Source organism: Populus alba, chromosome 7 (genome assembly GCF_005239225.2).
Source record: "Populus alba chromosome 7, ASM523922v2, whole genome shotgun sequence".
Taxonomy (NCBI): Eukaryota; Viridiplantae; Streptophyta; class Magnoliopsida; order Malpighiales; family Salicaceae; genus Populus; species Populus alba.
In genome coordinates, this window is record NC_133290.1 from 1471401 (window position 1) to 1496209 (window position 24809).

The window sequence follows — 24809 nt, forward strand, 5'->3', positions numbered from 1 at the left end:
AAACTCGAGATAACCTCATTTATTTTCAAATTAGTAGAAAATCAAATAGAAAGCAAATAAAAAAATTATAGAGCCCAGTTTCCAATTAAAAAATGTTGAATGATGAAACTATAAAACATGAGCTTAAAAGAAGCAAAAAATACAAAACAAAACAAGCAAACCAGGAAGAATCTTCTAAATTTGGGTTAATCTTCTAAACTTATAACCCATGAAATCCAAGACCCGGGCTCAATCAAAAAGTTCAATTCCCAACTAATTTATTGTTGAATGATGAAATCGAAAAAAAACATTAATTTAAAAAATTTATCATAGTAAAAGAACAACAATTAAAAGAATGAGAATTGAATCTAATAGGAAAAAAACTAAAAGATGATGAAATTGTAAAAAAATATATATATATCTTAAATAAAATAAATAACAATCAAAGAATAGGGACCAAATATGATACATGAAAAAAAATTAAAGAATGATAAAATTGAAAAAAAATAATTTTATAAATTAATTCAAATAAAACAAATAATAATCAAAAGAAAAGAGATCAAATCCAAAGGAAAGACAAATAAAATAGTTGCTTCGAAAATTTAAAGGGTCAAGCTTGAAAATAAAGGAGGAAAGAGAAAAGAAAAAAAATATTGTCAGCACAAAACCAAAGGTCTGTTGGCCAGATGTGCCGTCAAGAGAAGGGAAAGCAGCCGAGACAATTTGAATGTCACCCCAAAAGCCATCGTTTGTCCACCGCAAGCCCCCTCACGTGCAGCCTGAAGGGCGCATGTGTGTCCCACTCATCAACATGTGTGTTGCAAGTGCCAACCACTTTTTGTTTTTAAATAATATTTTATATTTTTTAAAATATCAAATTATTCTTTAATCAACTTGATTATAATTAAAAATAGGATGAAAATACAAAAAAAAATATCCTTAGATGCCAATTTATAAAAAAAATCCTTATATTTTTTTACTATGCTTCAAAAACTAAAAATACAAAAAAGCCTATAGATGCTAATTTTAAAAAATTGTTTTTAAAGGTAATTAAGTCATTTTATTGCGCTGATAAAATATGAAAAGACCATCTTACCCCTGCTCAATTCAAAAATGACCAATGGCCATAAGGAAAAGACTATATTATCTTCAAGAGCAAATTCAATGATTTTTTCATGAAAGGGCAAAATAATTATTTTATTATTTTAGTCCACAATAATCTATAATTAAGTATATATTTGTTTAAACATATAAATATTGAAGAAACAAAAACATGTTATTTTAAAGAAACCGTGATAAAAACATAAAATAAATTTATCTTTAAATAAATTTTAAAATAAGTTTTTAAATTTTAAAAACAAAAATAACAAATAGCCACATATTTTCTACCTACATTATCTCTCTTTTATATCAAAACAATAATCGGCCACCTAAATAATAATATTGAGAATAAACATTATTATTATTTTTTATTAATGTGAGGTGTCCGGGTTAACTTACGCGTACTCCAACTAATCCTCACAGGTCCTGAAATTAATAACAAGGTAAATCTTCAGTGACCATTAATATTAGTAATTACAGGGTTTAAATTTGAGATCACATGAGGAACAAGCTCCGTGATCCTAAGCTTTTAATTACTACTGTACCACCTACTAGGAGATAGTTATAAACATTACTTACTATCTCTAGCAGCAGCAGAAAGATACTAATTTATTTATTTTTTTATCTCTTTTCAAAATAATAATAATAATAATAATAATAAAACTATAGGAGGCGTATTAATAAAATCTGGTATTCCCACTATATTCTATCCGAATATTGCAATATGCTTAAAAGAAGCCATTAATGTAACTTTGCATAAACTTCAAATTCTCTCTATGAATTAACACCTTCGTCTCTCCAAACAAAAACCAAAATCAAGCAATTCAGATTGTTTTGGGCCGCTAAAGAAGTGGCAGCAATAACATCCCACTACTTATGCCTCACTGGTGAGTTTTGTTTCTACTGCTTAATTTCACTGCGAAAACGACCTGTCATTCTTCGAAAAAAGGGGTCTTGTCGTTCATGCATTCATCCCTCATTAATCTGTTATCCTCGTGTGTAAAGTGTATGAAGCCCCTCTTTTTATTTTTTTTTTTAACCTGCAGGACCACCGAGATTGTGTTTCGTTTTTGCTCCTCTAGCCCAGCACATAACCTGTTTGATTAATTGCCTGATTTAAACCTGCGATGCAAACTTTGCTCTTTTTTCCTTCATTCTTCTTATAGAATTAAGTCTCTGAGTTCTAAAGATATATTTGATCAAATGGTGGCATTTGGAACGATAAAGACTCCAGTTTTATCATTCAAAGTTTGAATCTTTTTTCTTCAAGAACTTCGCTTTCTTGATATTAAGAAAATTTAAATTTGACCCAGATGAATAATTTTACTGGTCTTGATGTCTTGGTGTTGTTTTCTTTATTATGATACAGGTACTGAAACTCCCATCTTCAAAAATTGAAGGATCTAGGCAGTTGAAGTGTAAAGCTTCAAAAATGGAGCTTACTATAACTCAACCTGATGATTGGCATCTTCATTTACGTGATGGTGAACTTCTTCAAGCTGTTGTCCCTCACAGGTCATTGTTTTTTTCTAATTAAAAAGCACAGCTCTTTTGCTATGGTTAATTTGATTTTTTTTTTATTGGTTCTGGCTTGATTTTTATGATATGTTGTTATGCAGTGCTAGTTTTTTTGGGAGGGCGATTGTGATGCCAAATTTGAAGCCTCCTATTACTTCAACTGCTGCTGCTGTTGCTTACCGTGAATCTATCTTGAAAGCATTGCCTGCCGATAGTGATTTTAGTCCATTGATGACACTTTATTTGACAGATACTACAAGCCCTCGTGAGATCAAGCTTGCAAGTAGGTTTATTTTGATTGCATTTGCAAATTTAGTAGAATGTGGTTGTAGAATTAGCAAATACTAGCTCTATAGAATAGGATGAACTTGTCGAGAAATTATTTAGAAAAGTGTTGATTGATTGTAATAAATCCATTTGATTTCTTTTACAGTCATATAAGCAGGTTTTTTTTATATATATAATTAAAATATGTTGGTTTTTTTCGCTTTTAGGCTCTAATGGTTACAGTGTGAATTTTGTTGTTTCATTGATAATGATCTGATTATATTGACAGGAGAAAGTGGGGTAGTTTTTGCTGTGAAGTTGTATCCTGCTGGGGCTACAACAAATTCTCAAGATGGTGTTACTGATCTTTTTGGAAAATGTCTACCTGTGCTAGAGGAGATGGCTGGGCAGAATATGCCTTTACTGGTAATTTTATCATATTGACTTGTGGCCATGTTATTAGTAGGTTCTCTTTTCTTTTTCTTTTTCTTTGCCTTTCTGCTAATATGAGCATTGGACGAGATTTAAAGTTAATCTTTTGTTTCATGCTTAGTGATTGCATGGCTATGCTTGGCACTTTTTTGAGATGTAGCTTAAGATTCGATACTAAAAAAATGATTTTAGCTTTTTTTTTTTTTTTTTGTGATTTTATAATTGATTTTAATGTGATTGGGCATTGTACTCACAGGTTCATGGAGAAGTTACAGATCCTAATGTTGATGTGTTTGATCGTGAAAAAGTCTTCATTGACACTATTTTACAGCCTTTAATCCAAAGGCTTCCACAGCTAAAGGTTGTAATGGAGCATATCACTACAATGGAAGCTGTAAGGTTTGTCGAGTCTTGTAGTTATGGTATGCTTGCTCACTTACATGAATTAATTTTGCTATTCTTACCATGATTGCTGCTGACTTGTTAACACTTAGATGTAGATGATTATCTAACTTTCTATTTAATTCTTTAGGATCTGTGGCGGCAACTGTTACCCCACAGCATCTACTTCTCAATAGAAATGCTATCTTTCAAGGAGGATTGCAGCCACACAATTACTGCCTCCCAGTGCTCAAACGAGAAATTCACAGTAACTCTCCTTAAATCTTTTACATACTTTGCAATTAATTGCTCTTGGAAATGCTGAATCCCTAGGCTCCCTTGCTTGTAGTGTCAGCAAAGTTGGTTTGGTCTCAGCATTATATGGCATTCCAATTAGCCTTGTAAGGTGTTTTAATGTCAATATGATAGTTCTCTTTGTGGGGATTGTACTTCATTTATTAAGGATTAATAAAGAAAAGAAAATATAAGAATTTTTTGATACTATGCATCATTGTGACTGTTTTCTCCCAAGCTAATGTGGTTTTATATTACTCATCCAGGGCAGGCTATTGTTTCAGCTGTGACCAGTGGAAATAAAAAATTCTTCCTTGGAACTGACAGCGCACCACATGAGAAACGAAGGAAAGAATGTGCTTGTGGATGTGCTGGAATTTATAATGCCCCTGTTGCTATATCACTATATGCCAAGGTTTTTGAAGAGGTAAGTTTCTGCTGTATCTATTTTTCTTAGACTGCCCTTTGGGCATCAGCTTTGTGATGTGAGTGGAAAGGTCATATGTCTATTATTTGCACTGCAAATTCCTTATCTAGGCTACTAGTTTGGCACATCTTATGATGAAATTTTGAATTTGATTGGTGAAATACTTGATGCTTGTCCGCTATTTGCATGTATATTGCTTTAAGGCTGGTGCACTTGACAAGCTGGAGGCATTTACAAGCTTTAACGGACCAGATTTCTATGGACTTCCAAGAAACACCTCAAAGATCAAACTGACTAGGACTCCATGGAAGGTTCCAGAGTCTTTCTCATTTTCATTTGGAGATATTGTTCCAATGTCTGCAGGTGAAACACTTGAGTGGCAGCCATCCTCCATTTGATTTACATTATGCAGTGGAAACGAGAGCTGCTGTGGGTATTTGGAAATGGAAAGTTTTTCAGAACGTTGTTGTGTAGTTCTTGTTTTGCTTCATTTAATATCTTCTTAAACAAGGGATCATAAGGTTTTTTTTCCCCTAGAAGTTGACAGCCTCACACGATTCTGCATATGCGATGGATCGGATTATAGATTATTAACTTCCGCAATTTTTATTTTCTATGTAATAATTAGAAACCAATTTAAATGCTCTTATAAACTTTGTAACGATCAATGGATTTAGCCTAGTATGAAGTTTTGCTCTCATCTGCCTATTATTCTTGTATCAGTGGCTCTACCAAAGGCCCTGAAGTTAACCAAGCCAACGATCTCTTTTCACTACATTCTTGTTTTCGATTATTTCTTGTATATTGTCTTTAATAGATGACCGTGATATCCTGCACATGAAAAGTGGGATGCTTTATTAACACTTGTGTTTGGGATTGGGTAGATTATATTTTTAAAAATTTTTAATTTTTTTTCAACTTCATATTATTTATTTTTAAACTGTTTTGATCAGTTAATATCAAAAATATTTTAAAAAATATATTATTTTAATGTATTTTAAAATATAAAATATTTTGAAAAATACTAATTCATTTTCGATCACCAGTTTTTGCTCAAGAAAGCTACAGAGTTGAAAATAAGGAAAACTACAAACTATTACCATTGGTTTTTGAATAAGCAATCTATTCAAAGTCAAATAATGGTTTACAGACCATATGGAGGAAGCTAAATGCTGCCACAAAATTTCCTCAATTGTTCTTCCTCTAACGTATTGAGTTGGGCTGAATGATTTGACAGTTCCACTAAACAATGTTAAACTTTATTTATTTGGTTGAATGAAGAACATGACTAAAAAACCTGATGGAGATTTTGCTGCTAGGGTGGTTGTAAGCAAACAAATTACAAGGGTTCATACCTGGTCCGACCGCGGAAGTTGGATCGAACCGAGAAGCTGCTTCGATTATCTGTTAGTTCCAGGCCTTCAGCTAATGTATAGATGGAACGTTAACGGTGCAAGCCATTTGTTGCTGTGGAATGGATCTCCAAGGTGCTGGTCTGGTGGGGAGCCGACAGGGAAGACTTTCAGCAGAACCACTTGTTGATTTTTCAGGAGAGTTTGTCTAATTCAAGGTTCCACCATAATATACACAGGACTAACAATTTATTAGTTAAAGAAACTAAAACATATATTAGTTTATTCAGAAAAATCCCAACCTAATTCAATTGTCAGTTTCTTTACATGCCAAAGTCCTAGCTTTACAACTCATGTAACAGTCCCGACAGTTCTATTCTATAAAACACTAAAAGATTATGACATATACTTTTAATATGAGGATAAATTTATTTATTTTATTTATAAAGAACTCTATTTCAGTAAAGTTTCTTTTATATATAGAGCGTTTAACTTTCAATTTATTTGTTTAATTCATCACATCACGGTACAAGGATTTTGTACTTTATTGCCATTATCAATGGGGTTAGAAAAGTCTTCATTTTACTCTCTCACATGTATTTATATCCTTTCTAATTGGAACTAGGTTTTATTTGGTTATTATCCTATTAATTCCTAGTATTTCTTTCTTTTTTATATACATTTTAATTATTTATCTTGTAATTTTTCATTCCCACGTTTTAATAGGTAGAGTGACTTCTTCATTTATTTACTTATTCTGAACTTATTCCATAAATATTGATTATTATTATTTTTTAATTAATTTCAAATTGGGGTTTATAACTCATATTTTAAACCCTTGACCTTATAAAATAAATAAATAAACCATATGATGAGCATTGCTAAGTAAACAATGAGAAATGCTAATTTTATAGAATATTCTTCTTGAAAATCCCATGTATTAAAAAAATAGTTTCTTTTTTAATATAGTCGAGATTTATTTAGGAAACAATTTCTTTCCTGATGTGGATGCACCATGGTAAGGAATCAAGTCTATCTACAGAACATGTTATCTATTTATGAGAAAGATTGGCTCTAAATTTATTTATTTATTCAGTTAAATGTGAAAAGAAAATATCTCTCTTTTTTCTTTTTGAAAAAGTTTTAAGTCAGCTAGCAGATGAGGTTGAGGAGGCATTCTTTTCCACTTGGTTTTTAGAGATTTGAAATTAATTCCAATCTTCTTGTAAATTCTTATTGATTAGACTTTCTCAGATTGCATAACTTTCTTGCCCTAACAATGGTCCACTCGAAGTAAAACACACGACTTTTCCAGCATGCCTAATATTAGGTACTCAATAAAAAAAAAATACTGAATAATTTTTTCAATAATTTATTTCTATAAAATACTGAATAATCAAGTAAAAACAATACACTTGAAACAAAGTAATTTTTTCATAAACATTTATGTCTATTCAAATATTTTTTATGTGATTTTATTTTCTAATTAAAAAAAATTAATAGAAACTTATCGAAAGGGATGAGACGCTAGTATTAATTAAACTACAATTTACTTGAATTTATGATTTTTATTTTATTAACATAACATCAAGCTTCCAACACAAATACTTTAGAGAAATATCCAGCAATCATAATTTAAAGAAATCTCTTTAAAATTAGCTTTAGTTTTACATATGATGATCATGCATAATTCTTTGTATGTAAAATGTTTTGATATTTTTTAGAGATAAAAGCCAATTAAAAACTTTGCTATGATTATCTTTATAAGCCTATTTGTGTAAAAATCAAATTTTTAGTCATAAATGATTTCAAGTTTTAAAATTTTAAAAATAATTAATTAATATTTTATTGTATCAAATCATTCATATGCATATACGTGCAGATATTTTATGGTAAGTTTTTATATTTATTAAGAAATTTAGTATTTATTGTAAAAATAGGATTAAATATATTTAACAAAAAAGTATGTAAATCAACTTTATCGAAGAGATAAATTTAATTTTTATTTGTTTTAAGTCAAGATAATAATAATAAAAAAAAAAGTAAAGAAAGAAAATCCAAGTCCCACACGTGTGAATTTTCTGTTTGCTAAGACAATAACATTAACAGAGACAGATAAAGAAAAGCAAATACAGCAACAAAAAGCATAGTACACTTGCCATTTCCTTCTCTCTCTATAATTTTTTTATAATAAAACGAAAGCATTTTTATTAGATCTGATTTTGATTTTGACCATAACAGAAACCCAAAAGACAGGCACTTTCAGCAACGAATTTCAGATATGGACGGTGGAAGTACGGCAGATACAGAGATGTCGGATGCCCCGCAACAAGAGCAGGCTCCACCACAAGCTATGGGAGGAGGAGGAGGAGGAGGAGGTGGAGGGATGGAGAATATACCGGCAACGTTGAGTCATGGAGGGAGGTTTATACAATATAATATATTTGGAAATATATTTGAAGTTACTGCTAAGTATAAACCTCCTATTATGCCTATTGGTAAAGGGGCTTATGGCATCGTCTGGTAATAATCTTTCTCTTTAAAGAACATCCCACTTTGGTTTTCATGTATATTTGTGTTTTCTTGGTTTGGTTTTGGATAGGTTGAAGTTTTTGTTTATTAATTAATGGATAAAACCCACTTTTTTCCTTATAGAAGTTTTTTTTTTTGCCGTGCTGAGGTGAAGTTAGGTTATATTATGCAAAATCTGTGTTTTTTGAGGTGCTTTTGTGATAATTTGTGGTTTTTAGTGTTTGTTTTTGGATAAATTTGAGGTGTTGTTTGTTTATGGATTGATTTTTTGTGGGTTCTTTTAAGGAATGAATTGGAGCTTTTATTGATTTTGTGGTGTTGTTGTTGTTTGTTTGCTAGTTCGGCGTTGAATTCTGAGACAAATGAACATGTGGCAATAAAGAAGATAGCAAATGCGTTTGATAATAAGATTGATGCAAAGAGGACACTTCGTGAGATCAAGTTGCTTCGCCACATGGATCATGAAAATGTCAGTGAGTAATTGATTAGTTTTATTGATGCTCGTTATGTTTCGTGCCAATGTGTTGTAGATTTTAGGGTTTTTGATGAAATGATGAGAGTGAGAATTAGGTAAATTCGGTGACCAATCAATAAAAGTATCCAAATGATACTATGATTGAATTATTTTGCTTTGGTAGACATGAAGCCAGAGTGGATATTATTATTCTAGCTTCCATTTAGAGACATTAGAGATTTCATTCCAAATAGAAACTGCATGATGACAGTTATTATGATTATTGTATCACAATTAGTCATAGTTGGTAGCCCATTCATGGCACTTTTCTTTTAACTCGCATCTCAATGGTATTCCAATGAAAGTCCATGACTGGATATTCTTAATCGGATTACTGAAAATGAAGTTAAGGCCATGACCTAGGTTGCAGCTGGCAATGATTTAGTTAAGCAATTCACATGGATTTAATCTAAAACTATCTGAGGTGGCATCAAATGGCTTTTAACCATTGGTCTGTAAAACATAGGGTTTTAAGTTGTTTCCATCCTTTCTGTATAGCTGTCCTTTTGATTATGTCGTAACGCTGACTGCATCCAATCCATAAACCCAGAAACAAAACAAAGTTTGTTCCCTTTTGTCAAGATCTTGAATAAAAATCCTTGTTCGTCACTTAATTTGAAAAATATCTACAAAGGGAAGATTTTATGGGAGAAAGAGGTCACTGTTATGACTTTGATGATAGTTTATGTTACACATCACTTGTATTTGTCATGCAGGTTGTGGCAATCAGGGATATAATTCCTCCACCGCAGAGGGAATCATTTAATGATGTTTATATTGCATATGAGCTAATGGACACTGACCTGCATCAGATCATTCGCTCCAATCAAGTATTATCAGAAGAGCACTGTCAGGTTAGTATTAAATATTTGCTTTGTTTAGAGACAAGTACTGAAAGCAAAGGGAAGAAAACAACCCAAAGCTTTATGCTAGTTATTTGAATTTTCTCATCTCCTTGGTCTTAATATGGCTCCATCTAGGGCTACTATTATGGCTGATTGACAGCCCATTATGTATTTTTCTTTCACTCAATATTCCTTTTTAAGATAAGTGATTTCTGTGGTCAACATGGCCTTTTCATATTCTTTGACATATGAGAGAGGACCTGAGTTATGTGAGGTCTAGTCAGCATTGAATTTCTATTGAGCCTTCCGTCACAAAAGGGTATAACAGTAGTTTGTTTGTTTGGATACAAACGTAATTTGGCAAGCTCAACTAAATACAACATCGGTATATTTCCTTAATTTTTACTTTATCAAACTAAGTCAAAAGGCTAAGGACCGAACATATTCTTCTATTTTTGTTTTGCGCAGTATTTCCTGTATCAGATACTCCGCGGATTGAAATATATACATTCTGCAAACGTCCTGCATAGAGATTTAAAACCTAGCAATCTCCTCCTGAATGCCAATTGTGACTTGAAGATATGTGATTTTGGTCTGGCTCGTGTCACCTCGGAAACTGATTTCATGACAGAATATGTTGTTACAAGATGGTATCGAGCACCAGAGCTGCTCTTGAACTCCTCAGATTACACTGCAGCTATTGATGTGTGGTCAGTGGGTTGTGTGTTCATGGAGCTGATGGATCGAAAGCCACTATTTCCTGGCCGAGATCATGTGCATCAGCTTCGTTTGCTTATGGAGGTAAATTAATTGTTAAATTTCTGTTGGCTTGTTCCTATCTGCTGAAAAAGTTTTAGGATCACATCTGACTTGAATTTATTGATAATCCTTCAAATGTCATGCCTTTTATCCTTTTGAAAACAAGGGGGGCAATCTCCTCTTCTTCTTTTTTCACAATCTTGAAAAGAATTTGTAGTGTAAACCATAGTTTGGTAATCTTGACCTGAAAGTTAGTTATTTTGGCTGCATTTCTTAGATAGACACCTTTAAGTGGCCTTTAGTTATATCTCTCCAGTTCTTGATTATTAAATGCCATTACAAATCTAGTCAAATGTGTGCAGAAACTAGTTAGTATTACACGTTTTCAAATAGGCATATGGATATATAGTGTCCATGTGTCATCTTCTCAACATGAAGTTTTGCAATTTATGATTGATCATTTCTAATCCTTGCAGCTGATTGGCACCCCATCAGAGGCTGAGTTGGGTTTTTTGAATGAAAATGCAAAGAGATACATTCGACAACTGCCACTTCATCGCCGTCAGTCATTCACTGAAAAGTTCCCAACTGTCCACCCGGCAGCTATTGATCTTATTGAAAAGATGTTAACTTTTGATCCCAGACAGAGGATTACTGGTGAGTTTGTTTCCCTGACCTTCAGTGTGTGTCAACACCATTGGCATTACTCGTGTTAATTTTTGTCTTATTTTTCTTGATCTTTGGTCTGTCACAAATGATTCTCATTGCTTAGTTGATATGTATTCTCTTAGGAGATTAGAAATGGGATCTTGTGGTGCTTTGATTGGTATTTATAGTCTTACATTGACTGTTTATTTAGCAATTAATGTCATGAGTGACTTTGAGAATTAAAAACCCTAGTTTTAGTTTCTAGCCATTTCTAACCTTGCATCTGTTTGCACACCAGGCAATTTGAGTTCTCTTTGTTTTGACTGTAAAACTCATTGATACATGGTATTCAATGGAACTCCAACCTGCAATGGTTTTATTACCAATTGGTGAAGCCTCTCTCCTCCTGCACCTTTCTTCCCTTAATCCAAAGTTTCCTTGTATCTGGCAGTAGTGTATAAGCCCGTATGGTTCATCTTCACTTAGATAAGTGGCAAGTCTTGGTATTGAGGCATGTAAATGGGTGGAGTAGGACTTGGGGGAGGGGAGGAGAGAAAATGTCATTGCATTATTATCTGCCAAAAACCGTAAATCTCATAGATTTTCGTGCATTACTGCATTTGGGATAGCAGAGATCATTTTTGTTGCTTGCGATTTTATAGGAACTAGAACATATTTTTGTGACTTTGGATCTCAAATTGGGGGTACAGTTCCTAGTTTCCGTTGGGGATTGTCAGTCTCCTGTCTAGGAAAGGAATGCTACCAGCATCCTTTGGGAAGTGGTCTAGGGCATGCGTCAACTGACCTTGTATTTTTCTTATCATGGTCAACTTAACTTTTTGGATTGCCTAATGTTGCTAAAAATGCAACCATGCAAGTCTAAGTCTTCTGTGCAGCTATCAACTCACGCTGTGCTGACCTTTGAAAAATTGGAATCGGTTTGCTGACTTTCTTGCATGTGGGGTCGCTGATTCTATGTCACCGTCCTCCCTGTTGAAATTCTGTGTGCACAAGTCTACAAATTATTCTTGGTCTTCAGAGAAGAAAAAAAAAAACTGTGTGCCAACGTTCAGTTAGGAGAAATAACAGGTGTCCCATGATGTTTAGGTTAAGTGAATAAGAGATACATTTTCTCAGGTGAATAAGAGATTATTTTTCTGATGAGGTAAATATGCAATAATCTAGATATCACTTGGATTGATCATCCATGCCAGCTGGAACTTGACTCCAATTTAAACTAGACTTTAATAGAATTAAACTTCTATTATTCAATGGCTGATAAATTCATGAGAAGATAATGGTAATAGATAAAAATCTAACAGGAGACATGTTCCCTTCTTTTTCTTTCTTGGATCAAGATAGTAACCAAACACTACTTAATGCTCCTATAGCTTTTCCTTAACTGAATTTTCTTTTTTTTTGCTGAACATGATATTGTTTCATGTTATGATATTACATTATTTCGATATCCTGCAAACAATTTCTCCCCTTTCACTTAAAATTGTTGTCTTAGATTTCTGAAATACACTTCAAATAATATCCATTCCTCTTAATTTGTTGCAGTTGAGGATGCACTTGCTCATCCATACCTAACATCGCTTCACGACATCAGTGACGAACCAATCTGCACGACCCCCTTCAGCTTTGACTTTGAGCAGCATGCACTGACTGAAGAACAGATGAAGGAACTTATATATCGGGAAGCTCTTGCATTCAACCCTGAATACCAGAACTAGTGACAATGAGTCATTTAATCATTGTGACTGATCAGCTTGATTTCCTTGATTTATATGTTTTCTAGTGATTTCTTTCATGGTGTAAATACGTTCCATCCAAAACCGGGTGGTTCCTGAATCGAATTATTTATTATGGACAGAATTCAGGGGAACAAAACAATTAAAATGGTGTTTGTGTCGGCTGTCGCAGTGTTGTTCTTTCTATTGAATTGAGCCAACTTTTTTCCTGGCATTAACTTTCACATATGAAATATTATGCATCAGTGGTCGCGTGCCAGCTTCTAACTATCCCTGTCTTACAATTCATGGACGATGCCCTATGATAGCCTTCGCATGGTGCAACCATTCACCATCCTTGTTATGTTTTCACTTCTCATGTTCATGTTAGTTAAAACAGAGACGGGGAAAAGGAAAACTACAGGGTTCTTTGCAGGTCAAACTACCAGCAGGAACAACACAAGCATAAACTCTATATGTTCAAATTTATAACATCACTGCTCAATTTATATGATTCATCTCACATACTTGATTAAGAGTGTATTATCATAATATTCTGAAAGAAAGAGTGTACTATCATAATATCTGAAAAGAAATGTTGGGACTGAAGTTTTAAGGAGAAAAATTTGGAATCAAATTAATAGCATTACAAGCTCAGTGACTTGAAAAGGAAGAAGCAATTGGATACATATTTGCTCAAAGCAAATTGCTGGAAAAATTGCTATAAAGAACAAGGCTATTGATATCCTCTTATAGGAAGAGCCATCTGAAGGGTACCCTAGATAATCTTTGATCACGCCATTAGTTCTTCAAGCTTCCAAAGAATTTAGAAAGTGGCACAGGCCCAGCAGCCTCTTCATCATCAATACTGGAGTGCTTGGTTCTGGACTTGCGCTTCTTTTCCTTTGTTTTTCTAGACCTTGACTTTGATCTTTTTGATTCCCTCTCATCTTCACTACTTGAAGAATCCGAGGATGAACTGGAGGAGCTAGAATCATCGGATCTCCGCCTCGAATGCTGCAAGGTAATGCAAGATCAGGGTCCATTTTGAGTTTATGTACCAAGGGAATGAGAAATTCGTAGCAGTAGAGATGGAAGTAGGGAGGATAGTAATGATCAATCAAGAAGACTATACAGCAGACACTTGATAAAAGAACACATGCATTTGGCAAAGACAAGAAACAGAAACAAATTCATGCAACAGCAAGACAGGAAAACTAGCTACCCTCTACTAACAATAACCCAGAGAGAACTTCACAGGGCTAACCAGCCAAACTCTTCAATTTGGAACTTCTTTCCAGATGAATTCATCCAAAAATCCCTGAATGAAAATTAGTCTACCAGGAGTCATGCTACCTTAATCAGATAACAAGATCTTATCTGACCTTCAATGGCACAAGGAGGACCGCCTGTTCTGCATAAGGAGATATTATTCTAGGTGTATTTAGTTTCATTAAGAAAAAACTAGCCCAAAAAAGTAACATGGACTTTTCAATAAGATTGATAAAATCAAATTAGGCATTGTAGTTTTGAGTCACGTAAAATTTAATATTCTAGAGTCTAGACAATGCATTCAATTTAAAAGTAAAACTACTAGAAATCTCAGGCACCTTTCTTTTTTTACTGCTGCGTTTCTTTGAATCTCTGTCCTTTCTATCTGCAAGAGCACATCTTAAATTTAGAAGTGGGTAAGAGGATGGTTACACAGGAAGAAGATACATCCATATACATACCCTTTTGATGACTAGATTTGCTACCAGAGTGATTCCGGCCATGAGCAAGTTTGCGTGCCCTCTCAGCATCCAATTGAGCTCGGTACTCTCTCATCATTCTATCCTTATCTGCTTCTAGTTCCCCCTTTCTCATTTCATCCTCCTAGTAAATACGGAGCACAAATTCAGCTTTCACAAAAAAATCTAGAAATATCGAATCATCATTTAAAACTGCATCAATCATGTTACAAACAAGTATGATGCACAACTAATAGTTGCACAAACAGCAAGATAGTTGGGAGAGAAGATAGCATATCCACAGATTACCTTTTGCTTTTTCTTGAACTCTTCCCAGGTTACTGTGTGAGTTGTATTAAGGCTGGCCAAACGAGCAGCATGCCACTCTGGTGAATGAAAAGAACCATCCACCTGCGACTCGCCTCATCAGAAATGTTCCATGAAAATAAAAATAGTAAAGAAGACGCATTCAAAATGCAAAAACTACACTTAACAGCACACCCGTATCTCTTTATTTCTTCACACACACGCACAATTACAGCACCCAAAAAACTATAGAAGAAGAATTATTGCGCTTAATACTATAAACAAGCATGCACAAAAGATACAGAAAAAAAGGCCTAGTCATACTGTCATGCCTCAGTTCTTTTTTCTTCTTTTTTTGACATACATGCGTTAATGACATATTCCCAACAGTTAGGATGGCCTATCTCTAAGAAATCAAAGTCTTAAGGATCATCCTTGAAAAGGTCTTATAACAATGCAAGTTAAAATATTTTTCAAGAAGGAAACAAAAATTGTTTAAAAAGTAAACAGAACCACAATTCAACAAGAAAAAAGCAACCTGTATGGCACACTAGCATCACATCAGAGCAGCTCAAGGCTATACAGAAACAAGATAAGCTTCAAGGAACATTATACACCATCCTAAGTACAATGGCGATAACACACTTTTACTCTTAACCACCCACCAGGATGATAAAATAGTTGAAGGAGCTTACAATTAGTGTTTAGCAAATCAATTAACTACCACTCAAATCCCAAAAAGAACATACAATTAAATAAACTAACCTAGATGCTTACAAAACTCATATTCTTAGTTGCCCCAAAGCATCCAACTTTCCCGGCATCTTATGAATATCAATAAGCCAATAATCATGCTCACAAATCCACAATAGAAATTAACAATAGAAACAGTAATGTTAATCCATTGGCAAAAATTATTCAATAAACACTAAAGATTATGCAAAGCAACAAAAATCAAAGAAAAGAACAAAACTTTAACACAAAAATTACAAGGCAACAGGCAATATAATAATAAAATATAGAAAATTGAAGATGGGATTTTAAAGAATAGTATGAAACGGGACAAACCATGCCATCTTCAATCTCTTCAGGACCACCGGAGCTGGAGCCAAGCCTGGATCTTTGCATAGCTTTGTAAGCTTGATTTTTACCCATTTTAAGAAATCTAAGAGAAACCCGGATGAGAAAACAAGGGGAATTGCGAGAAAGATTGAGTTTTTAAGAAAAAATTGAGAACCAGAAAGAGAATCAAGAGGAATTTTGGAGAGAGATTAGGGTATTATTAACGGTCCAGAACCCATGAGAGGGAGGGAGGGAGGATGTGGAGGTGTTTGGTTTAAGTTAATAGATGTGCGGGTGTTGTCGTTGTTGAAAGGCCCCAAAGGTTTTATAATATAGCCGGAAACACTTAGGGTTATTGCTCGTATCATATAGCCGGAAACACTTGGTTTCGTTTGTTTCGGTGGGAAGGCCGTGTGTCTTATATTTTGCACATTAAAATCTTAGTTATCAAAAAATTATAATTCATAAAATCTTTTAAAATTTATATATTTCAACTCATAACCACAGAAATTGTCATAATTTCAAATACATATTTTATATGATAATGAATTTATTCCTCATGTTATTATTATATTATTAGGTTCCAATCATGAAAAGATTGGAAGAAAATTTTTCATTTTTTTTTCACGGTGATTTTCTTAATAATAAATAATATCTTTTTATTAATTTATGTTAATTCGATTTTGAAACGTATTTTTTTATATTAATTTGTTTATTTTCAGCTTGAATAAAAATATTAAACATAAAAAATAATATTTAAATTGTAGAAAACTTTTTAGCATTATTATAAAACTTTGTATAACAATCCAAATTTAAAAAATCATAACCCAACTCTTTTATGTCATTGCATAGCATCAAAGCCAAGTCGACAGCAATATCTGTGATGGTTCTCCTCACTCCATCACGGATTCGGCCGACCAAGTCATGAATCTGGACATTGCTCTCACCTTTTGGTGGAAATCTCGCAGTTGCGATGCCTATGAAGTTTCCAATACAGTCTTCAGGTATCGGTAGTGTTGTCCTCGATCCCACGCAAGTTAACTGCAAATCTGGAGATGGATGGCCTCAAATGGCCATTCCTAGCTTCAGCCACCTTCATGAGAGTATTCCATGTCAGTGCTACCATGACTTCCACTCGTGTCGGTTGGCGTTTCAGCTGCTCCGAACCACTAACGGCTGCTTTCAGCTTTGATATTGCTGTGCCATCAAAAACAAACCTTTTAACCAGAGCCTTGTGATTAGCTTTTAATAAATCTTGTGGTGGAATATTTATACGATTACTCCTATCTCTTGCAGGAAAGATGGAGCCCAGTTGAAAATTCGGGCGATACTCTACTCTATCAATCCCGATTCGATCGGGAAGCACCAGCGAAAGCATTAATAAATGCAAACGTCGAGAATGCATCAAGGATTCTGTGAAGAACACCTAGACCAATGGCTAGTCCACCACATTCAAACATGTTGAATTGGACAGTGACCAAAGGGGTGTCATCCGAGTCGGACAGAAGATGGACCAGTTGATTTAGCAGCTCAATCTCATGCTGATCTACTCTCTCAAGAAGCTCAGAGAGGCTCTGTTTACATGGACTTCCAAATATTCAGCTCCCTTATCATTACAATGAATTGAAGCATCATCTTTTATGTGTCTGCCTGCTAATGGATAGAAAAGGGTTAAGACTTCTGATAGCGATTGTGGCAACTGTTTGCTTCTTTCTTCATTAATGTTGACATGGCCATGTTCTTGATCAGCTTCGGCTGGATAGAAGAAGATACGGGGCACGTTCAATGATGGAGCAATTTGTGATAAGGGTGATTTCTGAAGAAGCTCTTGATTTTTTATAAAAGTTGTTTTTTTCTGTACGTAAACAAAACAAGAGATTTAATACAATCTCCCTCGCATTAATTGTTTCTATAAAGATTTTTTTTAACGTGATCAGAAATCTTATTAGTAAAGAGAATAATGTTACAAAATTAATCAGGCATTAAGATGGTGATTAAAGAAATTAAGGAAAACAACAATATTTGGCCACACAAAATAACAGGCAATAGGAGATATAACATTAACATAGATGTTACGATGTTTTGCCTAGTTATCTTAGTACATTTTGTAATATAGTAACTCTGTTGTCTTCGATTGGAGACGTATTTACCTGGATTTTGCAGTATCGTTGTCGAGATAAAGCAGGCCATTTACTTTTGATTCCACATTTTTGTGCCTAGCTAGTTACGATCTGGGAGTTTAATTATTTCTTCCCCGAAGAGGTAGCTCACACACCACCACTGCTCTTAAAAGGATCAACTAGATTTCAGAGGTCAAAACGAGTACTTGATTAGGATCTGATGAATTCGGATTTTTGTTGAGAGACGGGCAAGTTCTCTTTTGAACACCATTTTTAAGGAACTTTAATTCTTGAACTCTTGCTATGGTAGCAGCATCACCTTCTATCTAGATGGTCTCTGCAAACAAACTTGGGGGAAAAGGGGCTAATAATTGTCTGTTCAATTCTCCTGAGCTTCATATTAAAGAAACCTGATTACTGTAGAGAATGTGATTAGGTAATGGTCGCAGGGACAGAATTTGTATAGCTTTTCCTGCTGTCTGCAAATTCTCAAGGATTTTTTTTTTAAATTATCACAGTTTTTTTTTTTAATCTTGGCGGAATAATACCATTTGAGATTTAGTGAAATAGTACATTTTCATCTTGTCGCGTTTTAAAAGCGCCACATTTACTAAATATTTTTATTTTTAAGCATGACAAAATAGTTGCCGCGTTTCAAAATAGCAACATTTAGTAAATGTTATGTTTCTAAAGCGTGACAAGGTGAAACCCCAATAATTTGGTTCAACTGATTGACCAGTTGGATTCAATTATATTAACTAGTTGATCATTTCACACAAAAATCATGATTTAATGAACTTTTTCTTTCAAATATGTTTTATGAGTCAAGATATATATATATTTGTCTAATTTGTAAACTCAAAAATAAACTCCAATTAAAATCTCAAAAAGTTATTGTCATACAGTAGTTGTCCTCTGTTTTCAATGTCAAATGTAGGTGGACTTGTAATAATGAGTGATTTTGAGCAGTCAAATATAGTTTTACCATAACTAAAAAAATATCTGCCTCAAATATATTACGTTGATGACCCAACATGTACATTTATAGACCGATGGGACAGGTTTAGACTAAAGAGAAGGTATGGTCATGCCTAACCAAAATAACGGCTCAAAATGTCCATAATTTTTTATTTGATTATTCGATTGTACTTATATTTTCCTAAGAGTTTCTCGAGATCGTTTTCTCATAATAGTCATTGTGTCTCTAGGTGAACCATCAAATATTTAGATATCAAAAATTTTGCCAAAAGCCCCCTGATTTTATCGATTTTGAAATTTTCCTTATTGTTTTTTAAACTCATCAGCTAATTTTACTAACCATTATAAACTGGTTAAGCTAGATAGTTGGAGTTTCATGTTGTCATGCTTTTAAAGCATAATAAGATGACCAAAACTTTTTGTTCCTTTGTTAATTCTCATATTGTTTTGATTTAATGTGCTAATTTATTTGTCTAATTATGAAGCTGATACAATTAAAAAAACACGAAGGCTGCTGCTTTATTCACTCCATTTAGGTTCTGTCTTGGGTTTTTATACCAGGCTACACAAAATCAAGCTTCTTAACTTCTTGGTTTTTGAATCTCTGGTGGGTTATGTTTATGATCACCATCATGTATTTTTAGGCAGATCACCCCAGACAGAACCTAAATGGAAGGCCTTAAATGGCCACTTTAGACACCATGTAGAGAGCGTTCCATACTAATCCTATCACGATCTCCACTCGTGTCGGTTGGCGTTTCAGCAATTCTGAACCATTAAGACCAGCACTGACTGCTGCTTTCAGCTTTGATATTGCTGCACCGCTAAAAACATACTTTTTCATCAGAACCTTTCTAGGTTTAAGTTGGATCTCTTCAGCTGGAACTGTAGGAGCAAAACCAGTCGTGTATCTTGGCCGCGGATGTAGGCCGGTTGGGAAATTCGGACGATATGCTACTTTATCAACCCCCATTCGGTACGCAGTAGCAAAAGCATTAATAAAAGCTAGCTAATGCCGAGAATCCATCAAGTGTCCTATGAGAAACACCGATACCAATGGCGACTCCACCACATTCAAACATGTCGAGTTGGACAGTTACCAATGCTGTCTCGTCCGACTCGAACGGAAGATGGACCTGTTGATTGAGGAGCTCCGTTTCCTGCAGGTGCTCTGCCCTCTCAAGAAATTGAGAGAGGCAGCTGTTTACTTGGACTTCCAACTATTCTGCTCCCTTACCATTACAGTGGATCGAAGCATCATCTTTTAGGCACCTGCCTCCAAGTGGATAGAAAAGGGTTGAGATTTCGGGTGGCGATTTCTGCAACTGTTTGCTTTTTTGTTCAATATTGTTGACACCATGTTCTTCACCTTCTCAAGCTAGCTAGAATTGAATGCTTTCCAATCCCAATGATCCATGTATGTATAGGATAGGATCACATCGTGGGTTCAGCGGAAAAATATATAATACTATCTTGTTGATTCTAGTTTGGTGCAAAGAAATTTCTAAACTTGCAAAACATTGTCTTTTGATTCTCTTTTGTAGCATTTAATTATTGTTCTTAGACAAGACGATGGAGATAAAATTAAAATGTCTTCCAGCAGGAATGCAGGAAAATTAATATAGCTTATATGATTTTGAATTCATCCGCTTACTGGACCACAAACCACACGGTCCAAACCGAAGAAAGGCAGAGACTGTCCATTTCCCATCGGAACGTGGGCTTTAGCCTATCCTCTCATGAACCCCATTAGCCTAAGTGATGTTTTGCTTTTTATTTTTAATTTTTTAAAAATATATATATTAAATTGATTTATTCTCAATACTATTTTACAAAAATTATTTGGTATATTTGGATAATTTAATAAGTTCTTAATTTCAATTTACCGTTATTAGTTCTTAGGAGAATCCAGTTTCCCCTTGAGATTTCGGTTGCATCAATTTCCTTCACGGGCAAAAAGTTTTTTTTTTCAATCACTAAACTTTTGAAAATAATTTGACTAGATATAATCTCTTAATTTCAATTAGAAGGTTTAAATGATCCCATATACATCATTTATATTTAAAATCATAAAAATAAAAATTATAATTGAATAATAGAATAAAACCAAACTAAAAATCCTATGCACGTATAAAAATTAAACTATTTTTTTCTCTTACAAGTCAAGGACTCATCACGCACAGCATCGATATTATCTGGCTTCACATCCCTTTAATCACCTCTGGAATTCCTTGAACTTTATAGGTGAAGTGACTTTCACATGCAATTAGATTACATATTTGAATAATTTGTAGTAGCATAGTTTAATCAGTAAAAAAATAAACATTATTAGTTTGAATTTCATAAATTTTAAAGTTATTGAAAATTTATATAATTATTAATTTTAGAATTTATGAAATTAATTAAGATATATATATACAAACTAATTTGAATCTTCTTATTAATAAAAAAAAATACATATTTAAACAAATTAGGCAAGGTTGATTTGCTCATAAATAATGAATACTCAATTAATATATCAGATAATTAATTAGCGATCTATTTATGTAGTAAACTAGTTATGAATGCACTAATTAGTGGGATTTTGCAGGATTCCAATCAGCTCTAAGCACTAAAAAAAGTCATCATGGAGAGAATATTGGAACCATTAATTACAATATACCCATTTAATTTCATTTTAAGAATCTTTGTTTGGATTTGGGGCCCCATGCCACTGATTGTCAATGGCCAATGTGATTTCATTTAATCATTCTTGGAGCTTGGAATATATTTGAACTTGAATGCAATAATTTGCATCGCTGAAAAGTTATAAGTCATAGTATCCCATGAAAAGTCGAAGTTTATGTTCATAATAATTTGTTCAATAATTAGCAGAATGATACATACTCCAAGTGATTTCAGTTTTATGGGGGGGTGGGAGGTTTAGCTCGTGCATGACAGAAGTAAGTAGGGTTCTTAATAGATAGAAAAATAATATTTTAGAAATACGAGGAACTTATAGAAAAAAAAAAAAAAAAAAACATTCTTGAAGAAATCATGGCCTGTACTCTACTTCACAGTTTCCAAAAAACAAAATTAAGTAGGCGAAGTGAAGGACCCACAATAATGTAAAACTTCATGAATAATTGTTTGGATTTGGGTTTTACAATTTAAAAGTAAGCCATCATTGATTCTTCCCCCGTGGCCATGGCATCGCCATTTGTAAGCCATGGTAACATATGAAAAAAAAAAAAAAACATATGAAAAAGACAAAAGTGATTTTTAAAGCATCAATTTTTTAGATATTTTAAACCAAAATGTTAATTAATATTTTATTTTTTATAAAAAAAAATATTTAAATCATCCTTGAAGTATTTTAAACAAAAATTCTAATTTATTTTTTAATTTATTTTTTATTTTTTATTAAAAAAAACATTTAAACTACCCTTAAAGTATTCTAAACATATATTTTGATTAATTTTTTTTTATAAATATTTTTTTTCAACAAAATCAAATGAATTTGAAAACATTTGATTTGTTTCCAAAGACAAATCAAATGAATTTTATTGACTCTTCTAATACAACTTGAAAATAAATTTCACTTTCAATTTTCTCCGGTGATAAAGTATTTACTATTTAAGTTATAAATTTGATTAAAAAAACATAAAAGATGGAGTATTGTAAAAGATGGAGTATTATAAATTTGATTAAAAAAACATAAAAGTATTTAACTTGAAAATTCTTGAACTACCATGTTTCATTTAATTCATAAATTTAACCATTGTAACAACAACAACAATAGGATCAATGAATTATTTTATATTAAATAAATAGTTTGTATCAATACAACTATTCATTTATGCCCAGAAATAAATGAATGTTTAGTGTAGAAAATATTTAGAGTAACTTGCAAAAAGTCATTTAGATATTTAACAAGTAGGTATAGATGAATTGACTTTTAGAAAATAATATTTTATTATTTTCACAAGCTTGTTGTTAAATATATTGCGAGGTATTTTTAGTTTGAAAAACTATCAAATTATTATTTTGACCATCAAGTTTGTGCTAAGCCGGACCTAAAATACTTAGGTTTGGTGATTAATCCAAATCTAAGTCTTTTTTAGCTCTAGCGGTCAACCCCAATCTAAAATAGTTGGGTCTGAAACCAAATCAAATTCAATAATATCAAGTCTTATAATCATGAGGTCTAATAACGTTTGACATAAAAAACAAAAAAGGCCACATCTTTATAGTACTACTGTGTATCTATAGTATAAACACTGTATTTATAGTATAGTCTACGGTACAACGAGTCAATGTAAAAGAAACTGGATCTAATAATCTCTTGTATAGTGTTATAAAAAAAGGTGGCCAGCTAGTTGAAACCAATATGAAAAATATCGCAGGCTAGTTCTTGTTTATTGACTTCTACTACCTCCTATTTACGGGATAAGAAGGTTTTCACTGTTATTGATACGTGAGATGTATAGTATTTTATGTCCGTGACTTTTTTTTTATATTGATCGTAATCATATTTATTTTTTCTTTCTCATTCCTTTTCTATCAAGTTTCATATCGAAATAATAAATATTTTTTATATTTCTTTATTTTATTTTCTTCCAAGTTCTAATTTTTTTCATAATAAAGATCCCATCCCACGATGCATTTTTTTCACATATGATATAATATAATTAGTCAATAATCAAGTTAATTACACAATTGATTGTATATTGATAAATATATTAAAAGTGTATGTGTGATTTTGAAACCTCCTAGCATAGCTTTCAAACTCGGTCTAGCTAGCCCGATTAAAGATCCGGGTTTCTGGTTTTCACCAAGTCACTGGATTAATGTTTTTTAAAAAAATCAAAACAACGTTGTTTTAATTAAAAAAAATTAACGCATTGCAACTGGATTAATTTGCTAGATCAACGGGTCATATCAGGTTTTTTATTTTTTATTTTTTTAACTTGATATAATTTCAATTCCTAATAAATCATATTCCAAATTAACTAACCAGACCTGACCATATAGATTTCAAAACTATGCCTCCTGGCACCCAAAAGGGAAGAGGTCATGGGCTGCTCTTTCCTTTTCATTTCATTCGGTGAATTAGACCCCACAAGTCTTCAATAAAGAGAGACAAATCCCAAAATAAAATGGCACCACTTGCTTAGATATTGTCCTTTGCTTTCCTTAAATTCCAATTAAAAAAAAAAAACCTACCTTTCTCTCTTTTCAGTAAAAGAAAAGCAAAAAATAATAATAATCAAAAGATCACCCTCCATTACAAAAAAAAAAAAAAAAAGCATAAAATATATTGCATGAAATTTTAGCTCTTTTTTGGGATGTTTTGAGCCGCTTTTCAATTGGAGTTTTTAAGTATTTTGAATTTTTTTTTCTTTATTTTTAGACTATTTTAATATTAAAAATAAAAAATATTATACTAATATATTTATAAATAAAAAATAATTTGAGACATTCTTTTTCACTTTTTGTTCACTTAAAAACTATAGCTAGGAATAAAAGGTAATTTAACAAAGGAAGGAATGCACTCCTTCTACAAGACATCCATGGATTGTTTTTGCTTGTTCAATCATTATTCTCTGCTGACTGTAACTTTGATGGGTGACTGCTAACAGCTGGTGAAATAGAGAGTCACGAGGCCCTAAGAATGGACAGGTGTCGTTCAAAAGTGCCCTGGGTTTGCGCGAGTCACGGGTTTACCATGCTACTCGTGTCACTCTTGTCGTTTTCTTTTTGTATGGCTGCATTTCATAGCATGATACGGACGTTAATTTCCATTCTTCACCGGCGTTGAAACGACATCGTTTACACCTCAACACACCACT

The 24809-nt window shown here is 33.1% G+C and overlaps 4 protein-coding genes across 9 annotated transcripts; 2 read left to right on the plus strand and 2 right to left on the minus strand.

Moving 5' to 3' along the window:
• The first annotated feature begins 1790 nt into the window (after window positions 1-1790).
• On the plus strand, window positions 1791-5099 carry LOC118059592 (dihydroorotase, mitochondrial). Of its 2 annotated transcripts, XM_035072495.2 has the most exons (9): window positions 1791-1967; window positions 2127-2328; window positions 2450-2595; window positions 2700-2881; window positions 3155-3291; window positions 3554-3719; window positions 3830-3946; window positions 4239-4399; window positions 4603-5099. In XM_035072495.2, exons 2-9 carry the CDS (start codon window positions 2284-2286, stop codon window positions 4795-4797), a joined length of 1149 nt encoding a protein of 382 aa, XP_034928386.1. In that variant the 5' UTR covers window positions 1791-1967; window positions 2127-2283; the 3' UTR covers window positions 4798-5099. The 2 variants fall into 2 exon arrangements, with proteins under 2 accessions (XP_034928386.1, XP_034928387.1); XM_035072496.2 differs by lacking the exon at window positions 2127-2328 and having other exon boundaries at window positions 1792-1967.
• A 2784-nt stretch (window positions 5100-7883) lies between these two features.
• Window positions 7884-13017, plus strand: LOC118059593 (mitogen-activated protein kinase homolog NTF4). The gene is made up of 6 exons (XM_035072497.2): window positions 7884-8274; window positions 8623-8752; window positions 9514-9651; window positions 10111-10443; window positions 10878-11058; window positions 12613-13017. Exons 1-6 carry the CDS (start codon window positions 8033-8035, stop codon window positions 12783-12785), a joined length of 1197 nt encoding a protein of 398 aa, XP_034928388.1. The 5' UTR covers window positions 7884-8032; the 3' UTR covers window positions 12786-13017.
• Window positions 13018-13392: 375 nt separating this feature from the next.
• Window positions 13393-16282, minus strand: LOC118059594 (uncharacterized). Of its 5 annotated transcripts, none has more exons than XM_035072498.2 (6): window positions 15887-16282; window positions 14822-14923; window positions 14516-14657; window positions 14393-14439; window positions 14168-14191; window positions 13393-13799 (listed from the first exon to the last, which is right to left on the minus strand). In XM_035072498.2, the coding sequence occupies exons 1-6, from the start codon at window positions 15971-15973 to the stop codon at window positions 13584-13586; spliced, it is 618 nt and encodes a 205-aa protein (XP_034928389.1). In that variant the 5' UTR covers window positions 15974-16282; the 3' UTR covers window positions 13393-13583. The 5 variants fall into 5 exon arrangements, 3 of the variants coding, with proteins under 3 accessions (XP_034928389.1, XP_034928390.1, XP_034928391.1); XR_004689330.2 differs by having other exon boundaries at window positions 13660-13799; window positions 14050-14191; window positions 15887-16281; XR_004689331.2 differs by having other exon boundaries at window positions 13660-13799; window positions 14050-14196; window positions 15887-16281.
• Window positions 16283-16880: 598 nt separating this feature from the next.
• Window positions 16881-19951, minus strand: LOC118059619 (diaboline synthase-like). The gene is made up of 3 exons (XM_035072529.1): window positions 19700-19951; window positions 17247-17454; window positions 16881-17077 (listed from the first exon to the last, which is right to left on the minus strand). The coding sequence occupies exons 1-3, from the start codon at window positions 19949-19951 to the stop codon at window positions 16881-16883; spliced, it is 657 nt and encodes a 218-aa protein (XP_034928420.1).
• Window positions 19952-24809: the final 4858 nt, after the last annotated feature.